At 37.2% G+C, this 25,973-nt stretch overlaps 1 protein-coding gene across 1 annotated transcript in view; it reads left to right on the forward strand.

Moving 5' to 3' along the window:
- ESR1 (estrogen receptor 1) overlaps window positions 1-25,973 on the forward strand; it is a 117,505-nt gene that overhangs the window by 59,627 nt on the left and 31,905 nt on the right. Inside the window, exon 4 of the mRNA XM_075707028.1 lies at window positions 6,715-7,050. Coding sequence (XP_075563143.1) covers window positions 6,715-7,050 — 336 coding nt within the window. The remainder of the gene's footprint in view (window positions 1-6,714; window positions 7,051-25,973) is intronic.

The following is a 25,973-nucleotide window of genomic DNA, read 5'->3' on the forward strand; positions in this document are numbered from 1 at the left end:
ACCCCTAATCTGTGTTTCTGTAAAGAGAGGCAAGTGAATTGTTCTTTCTGTCAAGTCATTGCCCATGAAAGGAGTTAAGGACTAGAAAGGTATTCTTTTAGCACTTTAAAAATCTGTAGTGCGGTATAAACTCAGCAAGTGCAAGGAAAGGATGCAGTTAAAATTTCTGGAGGGAAAAGACACATGGATATACTGACTCCTGTATCCTATACCAAGTATTTTATTTGTTTCAGTCATCGCATAAAAAGAAAAGATAATACCTTGTCTTCCTTCTGAAACAAGAAAGAGACACTGGAAAAAAAAAATATTAATAATTAACCTGAATGGAGTACATCACCTCTGGAAGTGTATAAAGTGATGAAAAATTATGCAAGCAGCAATTAGAATTACTTCCCAATCCAGTAATTATGTCCTGGTTATTAAAAATATCCTAGAAGCATTAATTAATCCCATTCCCCACATCAGTTCAGTTGTCTTACCCCCTTCAGATTGCCATCAGTTCTCTTTCTAGCTGTTTCAGTTTTTCATTCTGTCTGTTCTGTTTTTCCTGTGAATTTTTAGCTGATATATAGCCCTATCTTCCAGGGCTAGAAGGAGAAGCAGCAGAGCAGTTCCTTGAAAGCTAAAGTGTTAAAATAAGGAAGAGTAGCAAAGAAAAGTTTTTATTTTTCTCCCTCATTCTCCTGCAAATATCAGCTCCTGATGTGGAGTGAGAGCTCTCACCAGTCATCTTTCTTTTCCTAAATATTCCCTCTGGAGGAAAAACAAAATCTTACTTAATTATACACATAGAAAGTGTATGTAATAACAGGTAAAAATCTTTGTTTATGAAATGTGAAATAAAACCTCCTATTTCCAATAGATGTTATATAGCAGTTCCTAGGATAAAATACTGTCTCATCCCACTGTATGGGCCTGGAATTCTGAAGTCAGATGTGCCATCACTTCTGTTTGCACAGCATGTGCTTCCTGCACCTCTCTTGGAGAGATTGCTGTGCTTTTGCATGTTTGTTGACAGAGAGTTAAAAAAAGAAGTTGCTTCAGAAGTTAATATGTTTTTATGGTCCAGTTACACAATAATAAAGAACTTCTAGATTTCTTGAAAGAAGGTGGTGATTTTAAATTATCTTAGTTTCATGTTGCTGTAAGGCTCTTCTAAGATAAACAGCATTGGCCTAAGCCAGTTTTACTGAATGGGACATTCTGAGAAAAATACCACAGATGCAACATACTTATCACTTATTGCAAGGCAAGAGATAATTGTTCCTGCCTAAACTCACAACTTGTGTAATTGCATTCTGCCTACTTACATTTTTCTAAAAAATGAAATAGTTATGTCCTCTCCCAAACTTGAACAGTGTTGTCAGGTGACTTGTGTGTGTCACACAATGACAGCTACAATGAAATTGATAGAAAATCAATTTATGTGTATGAGATGTACAGCCATGATGTATATTAATAAAGCATATTAATGGTTGATTAAAGTTGCAAAGTGAAATTCTCAAATATTTGAAAATACAGAAATTATGCATGTGACCTATATTGAACCACCTTATAGTATGATCTTAATAGTATCCTTTGCCCTCCAGAAATGGCAAAACTTTGTTTCTGTTGCCACTGTTAAATAGGTATCATGATACTAGGACCGGATTTTGCAGATTGTTTGTAAGATGAAACACAGAGATGTATTTGAAACAGAAACTTAAAGAAAGTACAAAATTTTTTGGGTTGTGGACGTTGCTCAGGGCTGATGCCTCACTTTTTCTGAGGGGATCCAGGAGATTGCAGATCAAGGAGAGTTTGTGTTCATGAGGCTGGGCTCCACGGGTAAAGTGCCTGGAGCCTTCTCAATGATTGATGACCACTGTTACCGATAGTCAAAAAATAATTTGCTGAAAATCTGTATACTAAAATGTGGTTAGAGGACTAGACCTCTGTAGACTTTTGGGGTAGGTTTCATTCCAAAAATATTGGGGTATGGGTTTTTTTTTCTGCATTTGCAGGTAAGTAAGATAAGATTAAACATAAAATTCACCCAAGAGTTTTAACCTTCAAAGACAGGTACAATTTGTAGAAAATAACTTTATTGTAGTTTTTGCTTGCAGCTGTTGGAAAGCTGTTTGGAACTCCAGCAAAACCGAAATGGAGCATGAAGAAATGGGTTAAAAAATAGGCTGCAAGTCAATAAACTTTACAATGATAGGCAGATGCAGCTTCCATATTAATAACACCCCTCATGTGAACAAGCAGAATGAATGTTGTGCATATGGGGGAAAGAGATGAAGAAGGTCTTTTGCATTTTTTGTATCACATTACTGAAACTAGCACAGTAAGTAGTCCAGATAGCAGGTGTGTGTTGCAAACAAGACAAAAAGCAATAGCTGTTGTGTTTAGGATTTCCAGGATACTGAACAATAGGAAGGACATAAAAATATCTTGTCTGTTCCAGTTTTATCATATAACCAGGTTTTTTTGAGTCTTAGTGGGAAGAGAAGTTTATTGGGTTTTATCAAATATGTTCCCATTTATTGCAAACAATAAGCATTCTTTACTTGACAAATATTCCTAAAAAAATTCTAATAATAAAGAAATTGAAGAATATTATATAAAGCAGTTCATAGGAAATATATTTAAGTAGAATAGAATTTGAGATTACACATATATCTTTAAATCTAAAATATATAATTCTATGGTTCACAGACAGCAAAGCAAATTTTATTCTATTTGTTCTCTTCCTTTTCTTCCTGTAAATATTCTTGAATATTTTATAGAATACTGAAGATATAAAAGTGGAATTTTGTTGTTAGAAGGTGGCTGTTGGATGGCTGAGATTCAATATTCATCCAATACATTCCTAATGTAGGACTGTTTTTTTAATAATCTGGAATTTATTTTTTATTTTGTATTAATCACATGTTGGAAAACACTAGTGAAATGTTTCATTTGGTTAACATTGCCTCCACAGCCCATATGCAATTTTATTGCTGATGAGGTTCTACTGACTGCAGTATATAATTACTCAGTAGTTTTGGAACGTGCCTCCCTCCATATCTAAAAAGCTGACTGAATTTACACATAAAGCTTTATAAAACTGCCTTTGAAAATCTTGGCTCTTGTAGCTTTAAAACTCAAGTGGAAATTGTTTTAGAGCTTTTGCAAGATACATAGTACTTCCATTTTTGGTAAAATACTGTTTTTCATAACATTAGGCAATTCAGGTTCCTTTATTGGCTGAACTGTGGAATCAAAATGAATGCATTCATATATTTAAAAAAACCCTTACAGGATCATTGCACTTTTGGCAATGAAGTTGTATCTTGATAGAGTTGTCTTTTTTTGGAATTAGTAACTGCATCACTATTATCTCTTTTTAACAGAGATAAAATTTGATTAAGCTGAAGGAGATTTGGAGACACTTGTATTTTTCAGAGAGAGATACTCACTCTTATTTGGTCCAAGAAAATGAATAATAAAATCACTATGTTGCTTGTCCATCTAGGGGTTAGGTGAAGAGTTAGTAGTAATTTCTATAAATCACTGATGAGTATGATGCTTATACAGATTCAAAGACCTTTCTTGTCTGTGATCATAAAAGCTGCTGATGTCATGCAGAAGGAATGCATACTCTTACTGACTCTTTTTTCCAGATCTGGTCTCTAAAAAATCTAGTGTAGGCTTACTATGGTTGGTTGGTTGGTTGGTTGTTTTAAGTCCCAAAATAAAAATGTAAAAATAAATTTGTGTGGGGCACCTCCTCCAAACTGGTTATGTTCAACTTTGCTCAATGCATCAATTTTTTTCAAGGTGAAGAAAAGCCAGTGGGAAGCTGAATTAAAGCTGAATTAAAAATAAAACCATTATTCTTATTTAGAATCTAGTTGATTTGTAAGCAGCTAAATGTGGTTACATTTGCCTCCTTCCCTCTGTTATGTCAAATTCTCATCACATCCTTGTTTCACTTAACAAGGCAGGCCTAGAATAAATAAAAAGCAAAACAAAAAAATCCTTTCTGATCTTCCAGTAATCTATGCCATAGAGACTTAGGCCAAAGGTGCCCTATTTGTGTTTATTAACCCTTAATGGATTCTTTTCTTCATCAGATTTGGCCTACAGCTTTCTAACATATACCAACTTCTAATTTATTCACACTTTCAGCTTTGTTTCTGCAAGGTGTGAAAGAGAACCTCTTCTTGACTGTCCTGAACCTTGCATGGGGTAGTTTCATTTGATACCATCTTGTGTTAGAAGAGAAGCATCAATGTTCCTACCTTATTCATCTTCTTGCTACTCCTGATTTTGTAGTCTTGTATCTGGCTTGCAGGCTAAGCAGACCTAGTCAGTTTAGCTGTTTCTTGCACCAAACTATTTCACACTTCAGATCATCTTACTTCTCTTTTCTCTTATCACTTTTTCATTTCTTTTATATCGCTTTTTAAAATGGGAAGAACAGAACTGCACACAGTGTTCATTGTAGCGTGCCTCATGAGTTAATAAAATCTGTGATTTATGGAGATGCTATGTCCCCTGTTCCTCTCCTGGTAATTTCTAGCGTTCTATTTACTTTCTACACTAACTTATCTGATCTTTTCATAGTATTATTCTAACCCCAAGATCTTGTTTCTGAATTATGTCAGTTCTGAGTCCATCTATTTATGAGTAAGTTGAACAGTACAGGCCCCAAGGATACTTTTAACTCTTTAAAAGGAAATTGCTAGATAAGCAGCTGCAGAGTTTGGGATGTGAGAAAGTTAACAAATGCTTTAAATGTGTATGAACCATGTGGGTTTGTTCACATGATTATGCCTGCATGTTTCACAGGACAATTTTAATTCAAAAACATTACATCAATAAAAAGCATACAACAGAAGTATCTGTTACACATAGAGCATGCATGCTATTGAGTACTGCAATGAAGTAAGCTACTAATGAGAATAACTCTAGGATGACATTTTGCCAAAATAAGTCTTGCATTTTTTCTTAACAGCAAGAATCTCCCCCTCCTCTCCTAAGTAGAAACAGTTTAGTGGTAGAAAAAATTGGTATTGCTGAATGAAAAATGGGAGCAGCAACTCACTTGAGACTTTTGGCTTACAACTAGTTTAATGAGTGGGAAAGTGTAGAGAGGTTAAGTAGTAGGAGTGATGAAAGATTTATTGAACTCGCTTTATCTGGAAAGATTAATAGAATAGAATCAGGAGGCCTACTGGATTTTGAATGAATTAGATGTAAAGTGCTTAATCTTCACATACTAATTCAGTGAAAATATCACCACATTCAAAGAAAGCGGCAAACAGATCTAAAGATCCTCTCTCTTCCTTTGAGATTGGGAAAGGATACCTGCTGATATGATCCAACATTTATAGGAAGGGATATTGGATGTGAGATGAAGATGTTGCTAACAAAGACTGGAATCTAAAAGTTTAAATTTTTGTGGTTTGAAAAAAGCTGAGCAAAAACTGTCTTTCCCACTCCCCCACCCATCAGAAAGGTCTGTATTGTTCGCTTGCAAGTGCCAGCAGTTCTCAAAGCTGGTTTTTTGTTTGTTTGTTTGTTTTAAATTGTTCTCTCTTCTCTGTTTCTTGAATAGTTTGATTCCTCCTTCTCTATAGATACTTCTTCTTTTGATTTTGAAACTGGGGCTAGTGCTGCTCTTCCATACTGCATGAGAACTGCAGAATAAGCCCCATCATAAGTTGCCTCCTCCTCATAGCTCAATTCCTTGTGTGCTTTCATTATTACTTGCTTGTCCCTCGGCCCCATTTGATGATTGATTTAAGTTTTTAACTCAGCCTCAAAATGCCTGTGCCTCCTCCACTCAGAGCCAGACTTAATCTTCCCTTTATGGTTGGACTCCACGTGGGATTTATCATTATATTTTTCTTGTAACCTTTCCACAAAGGGAGATTTTGTTCCACTGTAAGGTCTTATGTTGTTCTAATTGGTATGGCTGACTTGATAATATCCCAAGGTTCAGGGTCATACAGTGCTAAGCACATTGCAGAAATGTGCAGTAATGACAAAGATGGTTTCTGTTGCAGTTATTACAGCCTTTTGACAGTAGGTCTCCCACATTACATTCTGAGGTTGCAATTATCTTTCCTTTTCTTACTCCTGTTTATCTACTTATATGGCATTCTTCATTGCTGCATAAGCTCATCTTATACTGGGAACTTTTTTGTATGTTTTTTATCTAATTATGAAGATCACAAGCTCGCTAATAGGATGATGTTTCATTAAAATAATTGGTGAACTTGAGCAAAACTTTCTTGGATAGTTTTTCAGAGCCACTTCTGTGATCCATCTGATCCACCCAGATCATTAGGTTATCGTTCATCATTTATAGAATAGTTGTCTGCTAGAGGTTGGGACATACTTTGAAGTTTGTGCTGTAAAGAAATATTTATTCCCAATTACGGACTTCCTTTTGTGGGGCTAAGGCAGCTATACAGTGTCACTAGTGTAAAGTCCTGTGTAAGTCCAACTAATCTGAATTTTAGGAAGGAGCGCACTATTCATGACACTATAGTTTTAAAAATACTTTTTCTCTCCAACTACTGATGTAAGATTAAATATATAGGAAGAAGCCTTCAGAAAATAAACCAAGAGTTAATGCTACCTGGGTCTATCAACAGCAGCTGCTGATTGGCTGAAGCCATGTGTATGTAATACATATGTTCAAGGAAAGATGTTCATTATGTTCTTGTGTGTCTCTAGGAATTCGGAAAGACCGCAGAGGTGGGCGAATGATGAAACAAAAACGTCAAAGAGAGGAGCAGGATTCCAGGAATGGGGAGGCTTCTTCTACAGAGCTACGAGCTCCCACCCTTTGGACAAGTCCACTGGTGATTAAACATAACAAGAAGAACAGTCCAGCCCTGTCCCTGACGGCAGAACAGATGGTCAGTGCCTTGCTGGAAGCTGAGCCACCCATAGTTTATTCTGAATATGACCCAAATAGACCATTCAACGAAGCCTCTATGATGACCCTGTTGACCAACCTTGCAGACAGAGAATTAGTGCACATGATCAACTGGGCAAAGAGAGTTCCAGGTAAGGAAATAACAGCCCCAGTAGACCATAAAAGCCTCTACATGACAAACCAATAGAAAAAAGACATACTGGTTTTCACACTACATATTCTAATTTCATGCAGATTGTTCACTTAAGTATAAATACATAAAAAATCACAAATTTTATGTTATATTGGTTGATAAACTATAGTGCAATCTAAGTGACTATTAAAGAAAGATTTATTCAAGAAAAGATATTTCCCCACACTATAGAATGTTGAACAATTTTTTTGATTGCAATTTTTTTTTTCAGATAAAAACCTGCAAAATTAAAGGTAAAACCAAATTCCTAAAAGCCAAATCTAACCAATGTGATCTAATCAATTTATGTTAATTATTTAGATCCCTTTTGAAAAAAAGGATTTCTCTCATGTCTATAATGTAAGCCATAAATTCAGCATCACTACGGAGCCCATATGTATTAGTATTATTTATTTAATTGTCAGTTTATCTTTTTGACCATAAATTACAGATCTTCCATGAGTTTTGGGTCTGAAAAACAGAGACAGAATAACAATTTTTGTATGAAAATTTTCTCTTACTGGAACTAGATGTTTTTATCTTTACCATTTTGGTGCATCATTGTTGCTGAGCTATGAACCCTCTTTTCTGGAAGGGAATTACAGAATTGTGGGAAGTATATAACATTTTTTGTTGAGCATATGTTGCACATTCATTCATGTGGTTTAATTAATTATATCAATGAAATAAGAGAGCAGTTTTGTAATTAAAGTTCATCACCTTTTAAAATTTCAGTCTACAAGAGTACTTTTCATAAGATAACATTTAAATGTTTATTAGAAATTTATTGCACATGCGGTACTTTTAGCTTTGTAAAAATACCGGCATACATGGTAATATGTACTTTATAATTCATTGGGATGCTGATCTCTTAAATTTTTACTGTAGCCATTTATTTCTTTAAAATTATGTAGCTGCTTTATGAAGGGGTGTTAGAGAACGCTACCACAGCTCTCACTCACATAGTGCATTACCTCAACAGCATTACGCCCAGGTTATGCCATTTTTCTGTTTTCTTTCATTTAAACTTGGCAAGACTCTTCCTGGTAAATCAATAACCCATAAAATCTGAGTCTTTTCCAGTCCTCATGGGTTCCCTTTTTGCCACTTTTCACATGTCACTTTGTGGGCTCCAGCTATGATCAATGAGAACCTGTGTGTGTTTCATTTCTCATCGTATCTTATAAGAAATCACCTGAGACTTCTATTCTTCACAAAATCACAGTGGTTATGGCCTGATCCACAGCCTGTTTAAGTCAAGGGTAGGTTCTCCTGTTAATTTAGGTGTGCTTTGGATCATGCCTTTACAAAATGCTTTTGAAAAATGAGCATATGTCCATAGTCTTAAATTATATAGCTATTCACTATCAAAACAGGTAAATTCAAGTGACTTTTCTATTGATTTTAGAGATATAATTAGTCTAAGTCTGTTAAAATCCATTAATTTACATTCAACATGAATATAACACATTCTAAATTCATTATGTCATCCAACTGGAAACATTTGTCTTCTAGGACATTTGATTTTGATTGTTAATGTAATTAATGAAAATGTGTTTAGATACAAAGCAACACTGTTAGGGAACTCATATCTAGTTTTTATTAAGAAATCTCTCTAAAACTGCTTGTCACAAGGTGATTCCATCTGGTGAAGATGAAAAAACTGTCTGGGTTAGCAAATATATCCTCTATTTCCTAAGCAAGCTTCTGAAATTGTAAAATCAAATGCATAAGTTTATCAACTATTTGTGTATATCCAGTGTATTTTACATTTAAATAAATGTGCCTGTTAATTGCCAAAATAGCTCCTAAGGAGAAACTAAGCCAAATGACTCTATGTATATGCATTAATAAGTACTCTAACAAGTGAGGTTGGATATAAAACTGGTGAACTTTGGTTAAAAGAAGCAAAAAATCCCTTCCCAGTCATAGTTTGATCTATTAGGCAGTGTACAAACAATCATACCAAAGGAAAGTCTCAAAGCAGGAGAGAGAGAATATGAATAGTTTGGGGATTCTGAAATGCTGGACACATAGCTGGTTCTTGGTTTTGTGGCTTGGAGGACAGTATGCATGACCAAAAGCAGAAATTAAAGTATTTTAGAAAGTTGATTTAAAAGAATTCAGGCACATTTATTTACCTACCTCTAAAATTGGGTCCTATGAGAGTAGGAATTTTGGAGCTAGGTGCTTAAATCTTTTTTTTTTTGATCTCTCATTTGGTTTTGATCTCTCAAAAGGTCAAGAATTCTTAGTTGCTGATAGTAAATCTTAGAAGTACTGATCACCTTTCAAAGATAGGGTCTTTGCTTGAACTGTTTGCCTAGGTTTCCTTCTGCTGGAATGGACTGGCAATAAATGTACATTAAGAGAAGCGTGTCTGGCAATATAAGTCGTATTTTCACCTCCACAGTATGTTGCCTTTGAATACTCTATAATTACTAGGAATTATGCAATGCTGCTTAATTAGAGAGGATTTTCATACGCTTTATGCATGAACAAAGGGACTGAATAACTTTTTTCTGTTAGGTGAAATATTTTGTGCAGCAGCATTGTGGGATTCCACTCAGTTATTTTCTCAGCTAATTTACTAAGGTTTCAAGCTTTGGAATGAAGGGTAAAAACATCTTTTTTTTTTAAAAAGTGAATGTGCTTTTTACCGGTAGAAAAAAGCCGTTGCAGGAAACAGCCTCTCCTGTGCACACCTCTCAAGCCTTGGAAGCATTGCACAAGTTCATTTAGCTAAATGCAGGCACTTAGCTGATGGAAAGCAAGAAGCAAAGTCAATACGAGTGGCTGGACTGAAAGTATATTTTTTGACAAAGGAAGAAATTGATATTAACAGAGAAAAAATGCAACGAAGATACAGCTTACAAATAAGTGTAAGGACTTTCAGGGACATGTTTGGAGTTTATTTTGCTGGGTAGGCTTTAAAGAAGAGGGAGTGTGTCAAAGCAACTAGAGAAGACATTGTTTTGGTCAGCCAGTCTTTCTGATGATGTAAATATGTGGGCATGGAAGAAGAAACAGCTAATTAGAAGATATTCTGGATAGAAGTGAATCTATTCTACAAAAAGGAGTAATGAAAAATTAATTTATGATGGACTGTGTAGTATGATGTAGGCAGAGATCTGCTATAAAGACATGCTGAGGACAATCTCCAAAATGAGGTGAGTATCCTTGCAGACATGTCCTGATAGGGAAGGTGAGAACTGGTCTAAATCTTTATCGCAACTTGTTCAGCATTAGTTGAAACTTGCTTAAGTTGACTTTGCAGTCTTACTGGTGTTAACAAATTGTTGGGGAAAAGAGAACTAGTGGCAGCTTCTTGTGCATAACCTTAAAAAATGGTCTTCAATATTTAAATATAACATGATGGTTAACTGAGGTCATAACAAAGTTCTCCCATGACAATGCAATTCATAATAAGCCAAGTGCATAAAAGCTTGGTTTAATTTTCCTTTGAAACCTTGGCCACTGATACAAGTGGGTTTGCCAGATTACATGAACACAAATCTTGTACAGTGTCCTAGGACATATACAAAAAATTCAGGATGCCCCATAGGACTTGTTCATTATTTCGCCTAATGGGGATTTTGGCTTAAGACCTCCCAGATGGCCTCTGTAAGACACCTGTGGTGCCTTCTGATTATCCCAGCCAGCTGGAATAGCAAGCAGCTGCACATAAGGCGGGTGCAAACAGATTGTGATGGGATAGACTTTACATACACATGTAAATTGAGCCTTTATACCATTTAATTGGGACAAATGACTAAAAATCACATGTAGGCAAGATATCAGTGTAGGTGAATAAATGTTCTGCTCATTTCTGGATCACATATTCCTGAAAGATATGGCTTTTTATTTTCTTCTTGGTTTACGTAACATCTTGAGGGTATAGTACCACCTTCAATCTCATAGAATGAGTTTTTTAGTTTAGTGAATTTTTATCATGGTCTTTGATGCAATAAGAAAAACCATTACTTTGCTTTTCTACAGAAATGCTGATATGTCAAAGGAATTAACTTATTGCATTTCATTACTCACAGTGTATATAATGTAATATCTATATTTGGAGTACTGTATTCTCTAAAGGAAGTTGGTATTTTCAATGTAATGGTCAGTAACTTTTTTGTGTAGGAGCTCTTGAGATGGTAAGAGACATTACGAACTTAAACAGTGAGCTCATGGTAAAGAGTGTAGCTTTAAGGAAATTTTGTTGCAAGGGTGAAACCTTTGGCACTGCTGCTACAATCTTGTATAACTATTTACTACAAGTACAGTAGCTGTACAACTTAATAGCCCTAAAATGGTACACTGGGCATACAAGCTTTGAAGTTTTGAGATGATTCACAGTGCTGTACTTATTTTATGGCTTCATGAACCGAGGAGATAAACATTTTGGCACCGATTTTTTTATTTCAAAGCCACAGAAGTTGCTATTTTCTTAAGATATTGTTTTCCTATTTGACCTTCTAAACTGCTCTGTTTGTTAAGTTAGGAACAGTGTGTAAAGAGGCCAACAATAGCCACAATTTTACACTGCACTTCAGTGACACCAAACCTTGGAAAAAAAGTCAGCTTGCAATGGAAGGAAAGAAGTCGTATACAAGAGTGGTGCGTGTTAATAACCCTTTAGGTGCAGGACAGTTTACAGAGCTTCTAAGTGTAGTGACAATAATTTACACTTAGCTTAAAAAAAGGAATGGCTTGCAATTCCTGTAATAATTTTTAATAAACCTTCCAATATATCTGCTTTATAGTCTCTTCTCATATGAATAATGGGCTTGCTGTGGAGATTTGTAAAATGTTATTAAAAAACCCATCCCTCTGCTTATCTGTTTAATCTGTTGAAATGGGACCCTAACTGCCTCCCTGACTTCATAGGGGAAAAACAGAGGAAGCAAATAGATCTGTAAGAAAAGAGAAAAGATAGCGAGTGTCTGGATCTTACTTTATGGCTGGTTTTGCTAATTTAATTTCTGTGAAATTTCAATTCATTACCATGAATGCAAGAGATAAGAATCAACCCTTACACTGGGATAAGGTAATCACTTACCATTTGAATCTGAACATGAGGCTGAGATGTATCATGCAATAACATGATTATGCAGGGCAACAGAGTTAAAATTGTTGAACATTACATAAAAGCTTTCCATCCCTGTGTTTTCTTAGTCTAGGAAACATCTTTAGTCTTTCATGTCTATATTGCGTAAAACCAAACAAACCCCCCCTTTCTGTTCTCCTCCCCCAGCTTCTGGGTGCTGTATGAGACAAACCCAGTCCTGCAAGTAACTTTTATTTTTATTATCTATAGAATTGTCTTTTAGTGCTTTTGAAACACAATGAGGTGTATTTCATCCTGTAGAGAAATTTAAATGAGAGAGAAGGGTGAGATCATGTGACACAAAAGTTTGCCAGTGAGAGACCGAGGGGAAGACGCTGATTCTGAAAGACAGGGGGATGTCTGACAGAGTTATATACACCAGGAGCTTGTGTCAGGCAGGGAAAAGCCAAAGCTGAGAAGGAACAGTTCAGCAAAAGTGCTTGGAAAAGAACATAAACTTTGGCCACAGGTATCTATGGAAACAAAAATACAGGCAGTGCTTTCACTAGCTGAAGACTGGAAGAAAATGATAGCAGGAGAAAGAAGGATCAGGGTCTGAATAACAACTGTGATATTGGACATTTAAGAGGTATCCTAATGCAATGGTTTTCAAACTCTAGGGAGTCCCTAGAGTTAGCGATATAGAAGGGGAGATAAATGCATCAGGACCAGGGTTAGCAAGCTGACCAGCATCAAGGAGACTCCAACTGGGAGAAAAAGTAGAGAGCACATGCAGGAGGACCAGAGGAAGAAGATACTGGGAATCAGTCAGATGAGCCAACAGTAAGTTCAACAGCTCAGTCCTGAGCCTCTTACTCATTTCCAGGGCTCCTGCTGGAGAACAGTAATTTCTTCAGGGTCTCTTCGAAGAGGAAGGGTCTGGTTGTTGCCTGTTCCCCCTGCCACAGGGAGAGCCTTCGGACATTGTCTACTCACTATCCCTGTCGCATTTTCTCTTCCAAGCCATAGTCTTTGAGCTTCATGCTCCACTCTTCCCCCAGGAGTTTCCTGGCAGTGAGGATTACAAGAATATATTCAAACTAGGTCACTTCATTTGCATAAGTTTTCAATCAAGAGAAACAGAGTTAGGAAAGGAAAAGTAGTTAGAGAACCACTTTGAATCTTTTTTTAGAGAACCTTTGAATGACCTCAGAAGTATATCCTTGAGGGTTTTCTAATACATGTCTTGCAATATTACATATTTTTTTTTATTTATTTTCACTAGATTTTTTTTTTACAAACTCCTAAAGCTAATTCTGTAGCTTTCCAGATTTTATTTCTTTGTCTAGAAGAAGAAAGAGATTCTGAAGAATAAGTCAGGTGTTGATGCCATTATGCTAGTGCATCTGCTTGTATCCCCTTTAGCAACATTCTGTGGCCACAATTAAAAGCTCTGCTTCATATGTGAGGTGATATTTCATTCAAAAGCATGATAGATGTCAGTAATTCCTTCTACTATTACAAAAATCCAATGTTAGAGTAATTCATAGAGAGTGCTATGTTGTCCTCTCATTCACAGAGGTAGTTACTTTGCATAGAGAGGTGACTGCCAAAAGCTATTGAATCAAGCATGTTATCCAACCTTCTAGCCTCCTTCAAGTTAGGAAAGCTGTAATAAGACACAAGTTTATAAACGTATATAGAATGAAAGTGACTGTCTTTTTTATTTATGTTGAATAACTGTAGTTCTCTGTGCACAGGACAAAAAATGGCTGTGGCCTTTCTTTTGAGTAAATGAGTTTCTGTTAAGATGGAGATAAATGTGTGTCACATACTATGAAAATTCTTCCCCCCCACCCCCAAAGTGTGTTTTATATATTTAGAAAAAAGGGAATATTGCTAACAACATTCTTCATAACATTTGTCCAATAAATCAATAACAGTTGGGACCCCAGTATTTCTTTTTAAATGCTATAATACTTGTTTTCCCAGAGATGTCTTAGTTCCCTTCTTTGTCTGTGGAAGTGAATAGTTTGAAAAACAACTAATACAGGCATCCAAAGCCATCCGTTTATCAGCTCAGCACAATAATTATGTTCTACTCTACATAGTTTTTTTTTAAAAAACAGCCTTCCTTATAGTGGTGAACCTCAAATACATCTCTCCATCTAAATATCCCTGAAAGGAGTATGTGCTGAAATTTAAATCTGAAGACAAACTTAGTCTGTAAATCTCTGTTTCTACAAGTATGCACATATCCAAATACATTTATTAAGATTATGAAACTACTCCACATATCTAAATTTCCTTATGTACACAGTGATTTTAAAATCAAGAGCAAAAGTGCTATTACAAGGCCAATTCTGTTCAGAACCTTCCAGAGTAAGAAATATTTGAATTCCAAAGTTTTGAATTTTGGGGCTTCCCAACAAACTGTCTCAAACACCAAATATCTTCAGTAACCAAAATTGACTTACTGTAAGTAATCATTTTTATCTGTTTGTCATACAGTGGCAGATGAGAAATAACACCCAACAGGTAAGCAAGAGCTAACATTTTTTTTACAAGAACTACTTATATATTGGTGTTCATTGGGCATTCAACAACATACAAGTTAATTTGATAATAAATGTTTGAAGATGAAATTCTATTGGTCTTGGCAAACAAAGAGGCAAAAGTGAGCATCCACAGTAATAATTTTTATATTCTTAGCCAAAACTTAAGGAAATTAAATACTTAAACTGTAATAGTTTATTTCTAAAATAAATGATCCTTTTATAAAAACATTTCCTGCCATTTTTCTTTAGCTGGTAAGTAATTTACACTCTTGGATGAACATAACTGTCTCAGAGTCTTCAGCTATGCTGAACCCTGGAGCTTTCCAAGAAACGCTCGTTAATTTCCACTCTAAGTAAACAGTAAGTAATGATCCCTCCTGATTTATTTATTTCTTAAAATAATTTACAAAAAGAATATGCGATTGTTGGAAAGCACTGATGCGATATGTATGTGCATGCGCACATATCCATTGTTCCCTGTTCACATAATTCACATAAATTGGCCCTTTTTACTTGATGTTTAATAACTTCAGCTTAATTCTTTCAGTTTCTCTCCAGTACTACATCTCTGAGCACAATCAGCTGTAATTCCAGTTTAGAGGTTATTTTAATATCATCTGTATCAGTTTTCTGTTCAAGTGAGTCATTCACTAAAATCTCACATCAGATATATAGGAGTGTTTAAGATACATAGAAATAATTAGGAAAGATTTATTGCAGACTTCTTCTGGATAGGCTCTTACCCTATCTATATCACTGCAATGGTGCATTATATGACACATCTGTTATGCAGCTCATTTATTTTCTTTTATTATCTCTCCAGGAAATGAACTATGTGTGTAAAGAGTATGTTGTTTTGTCTGCATGTTAGTTATGGACTACTGCAAATTTAAGCTAGTGAAAGCAAGTTAAAGCATATCCCACGGTGGAATGGGGAATGAGAAATCTGTGATTGCCTTGTTCCTCCATGAGGTTGTTCTCAGCTAAGAGTGGCCATAAGAAAATATTGCCTTCTCTCTTCCTTATGGAAAGCTCTGTTCCTTCTGAGAAATGCAGCTGTCCACCATGGTCTTCAGCAGGGAGATGGAGATGAACTATTTATCACTGCAGTTAGACTCTGGGTCTAGACCTGAAGTTCTTAAACCTCTTGAAAAGAGGAGTCCTGGAAACAGGAGGGACAAATCAAGATCTTCACTTTGACTCAGTGTCTTGCTCCCTTTCCCCCGCTGAGAGGGGCACCGCTCAGGATGTCGGGGCGTATCCAGTGATTCTCCCGAGTATCTGATATTCCTTGTGAGCAGGCTGACCTCAGAAAAAGAAAATACATGTTGGCAGAAACTTCAGTGATTTTTGTCTCTGCAGCTTGAGATTTTTGGTTTGGAGTTTTTTCAGTAAATCCAGTAGGAAGTCATGAGACCCAGAATCAAGGTTAATAGATAGACAAGGGGAAAAGTACCGTTCAAAATGTCCCTTAGACTCTAGACAAACTGTGTTGTGTTCCCTGTTAAACAACATTCTGGAGTGTTTGAGGTGATTTAGAAAATTAAAATTCAAGAAATCTCATTTTACTTGATTCACAAAGATAGACAATGTGGCATACTAGGTTAATTAGAAATTTTCCAGAGAATATTAAATCTTATCAATAGCCTAATAATGAAGCATCTTCTGCAACAGCTGCTGTCCCTCAGAAAACATGGCTGCAAATAGAGAAGTTGCTATACAGGCTGCTGGCAAGTGAGCCAAGTGTTTACTAAAACACTGAACAGTCTCTAACTGGGTATGTTCATTGTTATTAAAAACAACTGACCAGAACAAAGCTAAAATCATAATATTACCATACTAATATAAATAAATATAGTAGTATTGCATGTCTGCCCTAGTTCAGAAATCTCCTTTGATTGCTACAAAGGTAGTATTTCTTATGAGTCTCACATACATTTGTAGGATGCACTTTGTGGGATTGTAGTTTCACAAGTACTTCTTCCAGTTGCAACGCCGGCTAGAGCGTTTCTTACCTTTCTACTTCCCCCTGGGTTGGGGCGGCTGTGCAAGTAATGGGATTGATCTGGATTAAAAACAAACCTTTTGTTTGGTGTGTATTTTGGGTTGCCTGTAACTTGTGTGAGTTCCCCAGTCCAGTTCACCTCAAAATAATTGAACCAGCTGAAATGTAAGGGTGACAGTATACTGCGAATGAACAGGCAAGTATTAATATGAGAGTGCTAGAAAGAAATATTTGTGTATCTGTACTGTCAATGGTAATATGCAGCTCTAACTCAAGCCTTTTTCTAATTTAATTTCTGTTTATTTGTACTTCAACAGAGAGGTCTTTTCCAATATCTCCAGTACAAAAGGCAAGAATCTTCTAGTTACTGGTACCATTTCTAGCCTTTATCTTGTTTGCTGAAGTAGGTGTTGTATAGCTTCTACTTTGCATATTTCTGCTTGATCTGTACTATGTTCTGTAATGCTATGCCAGAGCTGTGAGGGGTTGGAGAGTCAAAGGGAAGAGGAAGCACGGTAATTTCCCCCTCACTCAAGATGCGCCCTAGTTCATAGAGGGTCTTTAGTTTGCTTCCAACCCTGGGGGGCAAGAGACTTTACTTCCCAGGACGCAAAGACTGGCTGTTCTTTTACCTGTGCTATTTGGAAGACAGAGGAACCCTGGGGCTTTCTTTTGCTAAGTTACCTTGCGGTTGGTTGCCTATTCTAGTGCATATTTTTTGGAAGTCGTTCTTCTGGCTTTGTCTTCCAGGAAGGCAGCAAATTCTTCTGGAAGTTCTTTGGGCCAAGTTTGCCCTGTACAGGTAGTAAATAGTGACCTCAAGCAACAGAAGCATGTGGCAGACTTTTTGGAATCAGCGGTTGATTTTTTTTTCTTCTGCAGGGTGGGGTTTTGCAAGGTCTGTGGAAAAGGAAAGCTCTAGTATATTTTTTTCAGTGATGGTGGAATGAACCACTGGTATTAATTGGTTAATGTCTCACATATACGTAGGCAGGTTCTCAGCTGATAGACAAGAGCTGCCCAGGAAAACCTAGCATATTTATCAATGCTACTTGTGACTTCATTTTTTTCCCCAGCTTGGTATTCATATAAACACAGCTATGGAGAATCATTGGCTGTGATATGAATACCAAATGCACTTTTTTCCCCCAAGTATATATGTAGGGTTATGTTCTTTTACGTTGGGCCTTTTGGGAAGGATGTTGCTTTACCACTCAGAAATACTAATTTTGCTCCTGGCTTTGCCAATGCCTCCCTGTGGTAGTTTTGTATAACTCTCTTACAAAGTGCCACAGTGTATCCGTCTCTAAATTGCTATCTCAGGACTTTTATCTGCTGCATGGGAAAGCTGCAAAGCACGCTAAATATCCCTATTGTGAAACAAAAAAAAACCCCTAATTTGAAGATGCTTAGCCTAGAGGTATAAATATAAATTAAATCTGCTAATTTTTTTTATAATGCTTGTTATGCTCCTATTTTATGCCTTGCCAGTATGCCTCTTTCCCCAGAAATGTGGCTTATATCTTGCAGAAGTTTTACATGCTACTTTATGTTATGCAAAACTATCCTGAGAAGTGATCTTTGATACCGCTAAGTATGTCTAAGGAAAAATAATTATAACTAATTCTGAAATAATGTAGTATATTAAAATAGGTAATTTTTTAATCAGTTATATTTCTCAGCTCTCTTTCTTCTCTAGTTTTGCACCTTTGTTCCACACTATGCTTTTTTTTTTTTTTTTTTTTAAGGGGCCACTACTAGTCAAGTGTTCGAGAAAGATCCTGACATTTGAATGAGGCACCACCAGGCAACATAAATGCATTTCCCTTACTGTCTTATTTCAGCAGACAGTTCAGTCAGAATGTTCTTTTCTTTAAACTCCAGATGAGGCTTTTTGTACCTTCTTTATCAGTAGTAGGGCTTCTGAGAGATTTTGGTAAAACTCCATCACTGCAGTCTGTTGAATTCAGATCTGCTTTTCTTCAGCTGACAGTGAATAATTGTTAGCAGCTTTCCTGGGAGATATTTTATTTACCAGTAATATTGTGGAGTAACTTTTAAGTGCTGATTTCAAGTAGGTGGGAGACAGAGGTATCAGCTTGTCAGAAACTGCTCTGAAATAATTCAATAATGGGATGTCAGAATTAGTTCTGTATAATGCTAATGAGCTGGTTTCCCCCTTCTTAACAAGCTGCCAGCCTGACACTGTCTCTTGGCTTCCGAGTCTCTGAGCAGATTGATAATACCTGGTGTTTATAGGGGTAGGACTATATTTAAGCATGTTTGTAGATTATTATAAACATACATGAGCTGTAGAAATATATAACAAGAACCCAAGAACCTGCTAGATATCATCAAATGTGGGCAACATCATTTGGGTAGCAGTCAGATGATATTTGCTGCCTCGGGGCTCCTACACCAAGCACAGTTCTTCTGCCTCTGAGGATAGGAGCCTTCAGCCTGAAAAAATATATATATGAACCAAATTGTGCCTTGAGGGTCAGTATGGCGATGCTGTTCATAAAATAGTCTCCTAGTCTATGTCTGAGCTGTGTGAAGTGGCTCTATTTCCTGATCCAAGCTAGAGGTTTTATTCTCATCGGTGAGGCATCTGTCAAACTCACATTCCATATGCAGGTGAAAGAAAAAAGAAAAACAAAATAAATTGAATTTTTTCTGTAAATGAGAAAGATGAATACTGCTTTTTTACCACTTTGAAAAAAATATCAAATTATAATTCTAGGGGAAGCTTGCTGAGTTTTAAGTTGCACGTTTTTCTTCTAATCTTTAATTTCTGCTATTTTACTTATTACAATATATTACTGTGGGTCTTTTTAAATGTAACAGAATTCCATGCAATGTTCCAGTCCTGACAAAGGGTGACAAATAGCGTTTATATGTCCAGTTACTTTGGATGAGCTTGTACACTGTTCCAAAGCTTTTCCAGATGTGTCCATCAGAGTTTAGTGAATAAATAATTTCTTTGTTTTGTAGCAGATCCAAACAATAAAAAAGTTATTTTCACTTCATACAAAATTATGGTTTTGGACCTTTTTCTAGATAATAATGTTTTCAGGTGAAATGAAACATTTTATTCAGTATGAAAGAATAGACTTCATTAAGATTTCAAATATTTTAGTCACCTGTTTAAAATGAAAAGACGACAATTTTGGAAAAAAAGGGTCCTAGATTTCCTAGAAGTTTAGGTACCTTTCACAGTGCTGAGTAGGAGTAGGTGCCTGGTGGAGTGCTGAAAACTAAGATGAGGTAGCTGAGAGGGACACTCTGTGTTCCGTGATAGAAACCAGCCTGGTTTTATTTGTTTATTTTCATTTTGTGAAATCTGACATGTTCCCAGAGTGTTTTTAACTCATCAGCCTGTCACTTTCTAATGTAAAATGCAGTGTCAGAGTGCTTTCAACCAGCTCTAGCTTCAGCATATGTCTCAGCAGGCAGTATAGGAGCTTGAGTACAAGGTGGTGGTTCTCCAAGTGCAACACCCGTGTTTTGTATGCATACCTGAGCCTGGTCCATGCAACATGCAATGGTTGCCTGAGGTTGCCTGAGGCTTTGCAGATGCTGAAATGTGCCTTGAATTTCTTATCCATTGAAGGAGGGTGTGCAAGAAAAGGGGCTTAAGTGAATGATGTGTTTTCTGGAAACACGCTGCTTGCTAACTTACCAGGTTTTCTTGGACAAGAAAATAAATATACATGGCCAGCTGCATTCCAGTGTCTTGCTTTCCCTGTAATGTATTCCTTTGCTCTGTCATATGATGGCACTCCCACACAATTGCTAAAATGCTCTTGTTGTTGTAGTGGTTAAAGGAAATTGCTGCAATTAATTTTGCTGTCTTTCTTCTCTTTGATGTGTCATTACAATTTCTTGGATAATTTTTCAGAGACTGGATTCTATTCAAAACCAGTCATGTAGGGGTGAAGAGAATAGGAGGGAAAATAAACATTTAAGCCTTATTTATATATGCTTGTGCTTCTGTTTTGGTGTAGGTACCAGCCAATGTAATGAACACGAAACAATACATATACATACATAGTTTCTGTTACTCACATACAAATGCAATAGACAAAAATAAGACTTCTCCAAAAGTGAAAAATCTGAAGAAACAAAATGGATGCAGGTGCCTTAGTCAAGCCAGTTTTATTTCCTAATGGCTATAAAGAATGACCAGACCATGAACTCTGAGGTTATGCTTCATTTCTTGGGTACAGCACATTATGTTCTGAGCAATTTCTATTTGTAGTCTTGAAGCAGTTTTAATCTTCAAGTTCACTACAGACTCGACCGTTTTCCCCTCTTTTCCTTGGGTTGCAAAATAATCCTCTTTTCTGCTAGTTCCAGATGCTGCCGCAATGAATGTTAATTGGTTCAGTGGCGAGGACAGTAGATCCTGGGATGGAATAGACTGTGGAGCAGAAAGCTTAGTGCTTTGTTCACTGGATTTTATGAATGAAGAAGGGGAGAGGGTAGCTCTCCCAGTTTCATCACGTGAAAGTCATTGTAGTCGAAAAAGGTGTTAAATTCAAAAGTGACATTTCTCAAGCTTCCAGGCATGGGTGAAGATATAAATTGACATGGTGAAACTTGAGTTCTTAAAGACTTAAACAAAATTTTTGGAAATAATCAAAAGTATAAAAACAGGATCCTAGGAACATTCAGAAAGAATAGGGTTAATAATCACTAATTTCAGCTTCTAATTCCTTCAATAAATAAATAATGTCAGATTAGAGGAGTGGCTGAAGCTGATCATTGTTTGCATTACCTTGCAAAGGTAATTTTATCTCTTTTCCAAAATGTTCTGGATTGTGTTATGACAACCTTCAGGTCTTTCGTATAGCTCTTATGATTAATGGAACAAAAGTGTAAAAAAATGGAACAATGGAGGTATTTTTATACCCTAACATTTGTGGAAAAAATGAGGTGCCGAGAAGTAGACTTGAGCTGCCTGTGGTAGAGTAGGCCTCCAGGCTCACTTTAGCTGAGTTTTGTTCATTTGCCACCCCTATCCTGCCACCTGTATGGCCATTAGACCGTGCAACATATCTGCATTGCCTTTATCCGCTCTGAGGTTTTTTCAGAGCCCTCTTCCTCTAGCAAGGTCCATCTCCTGGGGCCGCAGCAAACGCCAGGAGGGAGATGCTGCCCAGGCCAGCTCTGAGCAGGCCTGCAGAGCCCCGTGCAGAACACCGCCCTCGTTGCTGCTCTCACTGATACTGTTACTGCCCAGTCCAAAGTGCCTTTGCCAACTCAAGTGCTTATGAAATTAGGAAAAGGATGTAGTACAAGCATGTAGGTGCACTCTGTAAAAGAGGAAAACAACTTGGAAGTGTCACAGGTTGATCTTTGGTTTTAAAATTCTCCCCTGATAACTGTGTGTTGAAGCGACCATTTGAAACCTCCCAGGGGCATGCTGGGGTTGTTTAAAAAGCTGGGAAAGAGTCTACTGCAGTCTGCTTCCTTTTCCCCCCTCCAGTGACACTATGTTTGCTTAAAAACTGTGGTTGCTTAAAGAGATTGCTTACAGAGTGATTGCTTAAAGAGACCTTTTGCCTCAAATGATTTTTCTCGACAGCCACAAAACCATCACTTATTTACATTTGATTTGGGTTGTGATTGGAGCACAGCCTGGTAGTTTAGTAAGGAGGTCAAACAAATGCTGAAAACCTCATGCTTTCTTGGATGCAGCTGAACATACAAAAAAATCCAAGTCATGCTGGACATGACCTCAAGTCTCAGGGCAGTTTTACACAAAATGTAAACCATCCGAAGCAGTTGGTGGTCCATAGCTGCCTGTCACTCACCTTTCACGCTCCTCCTTCTTGCCAGGTTATTTCATCAGTTGGCTAAACACTTAAACCAGCAGAACAGACCAGAAGAGTAGCAGCCCTGGAGGGGTGGGGAGGGGGAGGAGGGGGAAGAATGAGGTAGAGAGGACAGCTTGTATTTACGAGCGTGTCTTTTGAGTTCGTAAAAGTCAGGCAAGAATGCATAACCAGCCCCAGGAATGATTTTAGCTGGATCTGCTTTTGATGAAAAACATTTTGCATAGCGGTGACCTCTTACAAAAATGACGAATTAAAAAAAAATCCTCAATCCTACTTGCAACTGGCCTGAGTACTGGTATAAATTTAGCGTAATGTAATTAACTGTTGCAGAGACAATAAAGAAAAGATGTATTACTTCATACTGTGTATTTTAGTCAGCAGCTAATAAATTTTGCGTAGTATCCTTCTTCACCTGTGCAGGAAAAGATTCAGAGGACACCCTTCAAAAGAAAAGCCTTCATATGCAACTGATGGTCTGTTCCTACACTTGAAATCACTGGGAATGGCTGCTGTTGTCCTGTTCTCAGTATGCAGACAATGTCCTGTGCATTTTATTTCCAAGCCTGAACTCCCTGAGTAATAGCACAGCTCTCAGTGGTAAAAGAACCGTAAAGTAGCGTCTTACTGTTGTCAAAGCATAGCCTGAGTCTCAGACTTCTGGATTACAGTCCAGGGATGAATGATAATTAACATTCTTTAAGTAACTGCTGTATAGTGCTGCAGGAATTTGTTGTGTAATAATTAACATGGTTTTTTGTTGATCATTTGAAATGCTTGGTTTTGTACAGAAAATATATATATGTCTCCCTTCTTGCTTTATAAAAACAGTATGATAAACTTTCGCTAGCAAACTGGCAAGCAGCCTTCACTAGCAATAATCTCATACAGTAGTTGTTATAATTATAATTGCTATTATTAGTAATATTTGTTGTTATTTTAATAACTTTCAAAACTGCTTGTTTAGAGGGGGAAGAAAGGTCTAGGATTTTTTTATATACACAAGTTACCTTGCCTAGGTTAGTGAGTCTTTTAAAAGCAATTAAGGATTAATACTTGTTTAGTTCCCTGCATTCAGGTTTTCTGCTCACACTCTAATTTCCCTGTAACTCTGACTTGGTAAGGCTTGCTTTCCTTTTTCTCTTTGAGAAAAGTTCATTTGCTTCTGGGTTTTTTTTTTTTTACCTTTTTACTGATTTGCAAGAAACAGCATTTCTTGAACTGGAGTTCAAGGAAGCTTCTCCACCCAAAAGATTTTTGGGACTGAAAGGACTAGAGAGTGTGCTGAGAGCCCGCCACACCCCCGTCCTAATCCTGCCTCCTCCTGGATGAGGCACTTAACCTCTCTGTGTTCTATCTATAAAATACATTTAATAATACTTAATGGCTTTACTGCCCTTTGAAAATGTAAAGTGCTATGTGAGTGCCGATTACTTTTATTATGTTCCCTGGTGGAAGACATCAATGTATTTGTGTTAACTGGTACTGCTAATGCACTTTCTGGAATAATCTTTGGTTAACAAAGTGAAACAGTTGCAAAATAAAAACCGTGTTTTAGTCAAGGCAGACACAGTGACACATGCAAGGAAAGTCAGGACATGAAAGCACTTCGCTTCACTGGGTATGTCTGTGCTGTGTGTCAGCCATGGGCTTGAGCTACAACGCACCCCAGCTTGTCTTCTCTCCAAGCCACGTCTGTGCCACGGAGAGCACAGCGAGGAAGAAACCTGATGTATGCAGGGTACATTCGGTCATAGTTAAGACTGGTGTGTACCTGAAGAGGGAAGGAGAGATTCCTGTCCTAAATGAGGCATTGGCTATTTGGACCAGAAATGGCCTCAGGAACTTTTTAGTCTCCTCATGCTGAAAAGATATGGACCGGACAGGCCAGAAAAGGTATGCACTTTTTGTGCAAGCAGAAAGCATTGAGTGAAGTCGTGATAACTTTACACATTCCCCGAAACAGTTGGAACGGTTCTTATTTACCTGAGAAATGCATTTTGGAATTGCCATGGTGCAGCTTTTAGGTGGAAGCAGAACAGACCAGCTCCTAGAAATGGGATCTGAAATAGAAGTGACAAATGTGACATCCTGCAGCATCCTGCTCCAGGGACAGCGTCGGGTGGGGATTTTGGCTGGGGTGGTACACCCGTCAAACCGTAAGGCAGGTCTCCTAAGGCAAGCTCAGGGAGGACAGAAACCTCCCACGGAGGAGAAGGGCAAAAACTTGCTTGAGCTTGACTTTCAGTACAAATACAGACTGTGAAAGCAGGGCTTCATGATCATTCTGACTTTCTGGGTTTTGCCCAAAACCCCAAACATCCCTAACTGATAGTATGTTTACACCTGTAAATTATAATTGTTATTTTTCATAAAGAGGTTTAGAACCATTAGAGCTGAAAATGACAAATATGAAGTAAAATTTTTAAAAGGAATTAACAGTAATTAAGAGCCGATGCTGTTCTCTCTGATCTCATCTCATTTCATTTCTGACAGACTGTTCAGGCTTAGAGGAGACAGTGTGTAAATTTGGATTGGCATTTTGCTATATTAGAATTATACAGGCAATGAAAATAGAGAATTCTGAAAGAGCAAAGTATTTAGAGGCTCTTACAATTGTGCCACTTGCTCTGTGTTTGCCTTTCAGACTTTCCTCCCTGGAACTCAGCAAATTGTAGTTAATTTTTTTCTGACCCCACTTACAGAAACAAAAGTAAGGTCCCTTTATAAAAAAAAGGAAATGAGACTGATTTTTTTTAGCAAAACATTTGGATTGAAAATGTTGGATTTTAGAGATTTTTGATCCTCAGTCCTCAAAACAGGTCTTGATTTAAAACACTGAAGTTGTGTAAACAATTAAGCTAATAGGTCCATGTCATACTTTAAGTGCCCTCAGGAGGGCGAACTTAAAAAAAAGTTTCTTATAATTTTGGTCTGAAGATCTGTGGAAAGCAGCAGGAATAAGTAGCATTATAGAAATAGCTGTGTGAATACTGAGACTCATGAAAACAGTGTTTGTGATTCTCTGATTCACTTGTCCTTGGACTGTGTTTTGCCCTGCTTTTGTTGTGTACAGACAAGGCTATAGTCAAGGTGCGAGTTTTAGCCACTTAGCTTTTAGCCACCTCTTAACTAAGAGGTATCAGGGCTCAGCCTTAAGGGTTGAAGAGGCTGAGTGATCCACGCAAGCTCAGACCACAATGTCATCTTATGTACCAGATAAATGCGTAGATGTTGTCTCACCTCTCTGCTTGAAGTGGAGGGGTTGGGCACGGAGGTCGTGGCACTGCAGCAAGAACAGATACCGCCTCGTGATCAGTGGTGACTGAGCTATTGCTCCTCCAATGTACTTTAGGTTAGGAGAAACAGATGCTGTTTTTCCTCTTCCTGGCTGTTTCTTGAGAACAGAACTTATTGTAGGAATTATTTTTC

Source organism: Pelecanus crispus, chromosome 3, assembly GCF_030463565.1.
Source record: "Pelecanus crispus isolate bPelCri1 chromosome 3, bPelCri1.pri, whole genome shotgun sequence".
Classification (NCBI taxonomy): Eukaryota; Metazoa; Chordata; class Aves; order Pelecaniformes; family Pelecanidae; genus Pelecanus; species Pelecanus crispus.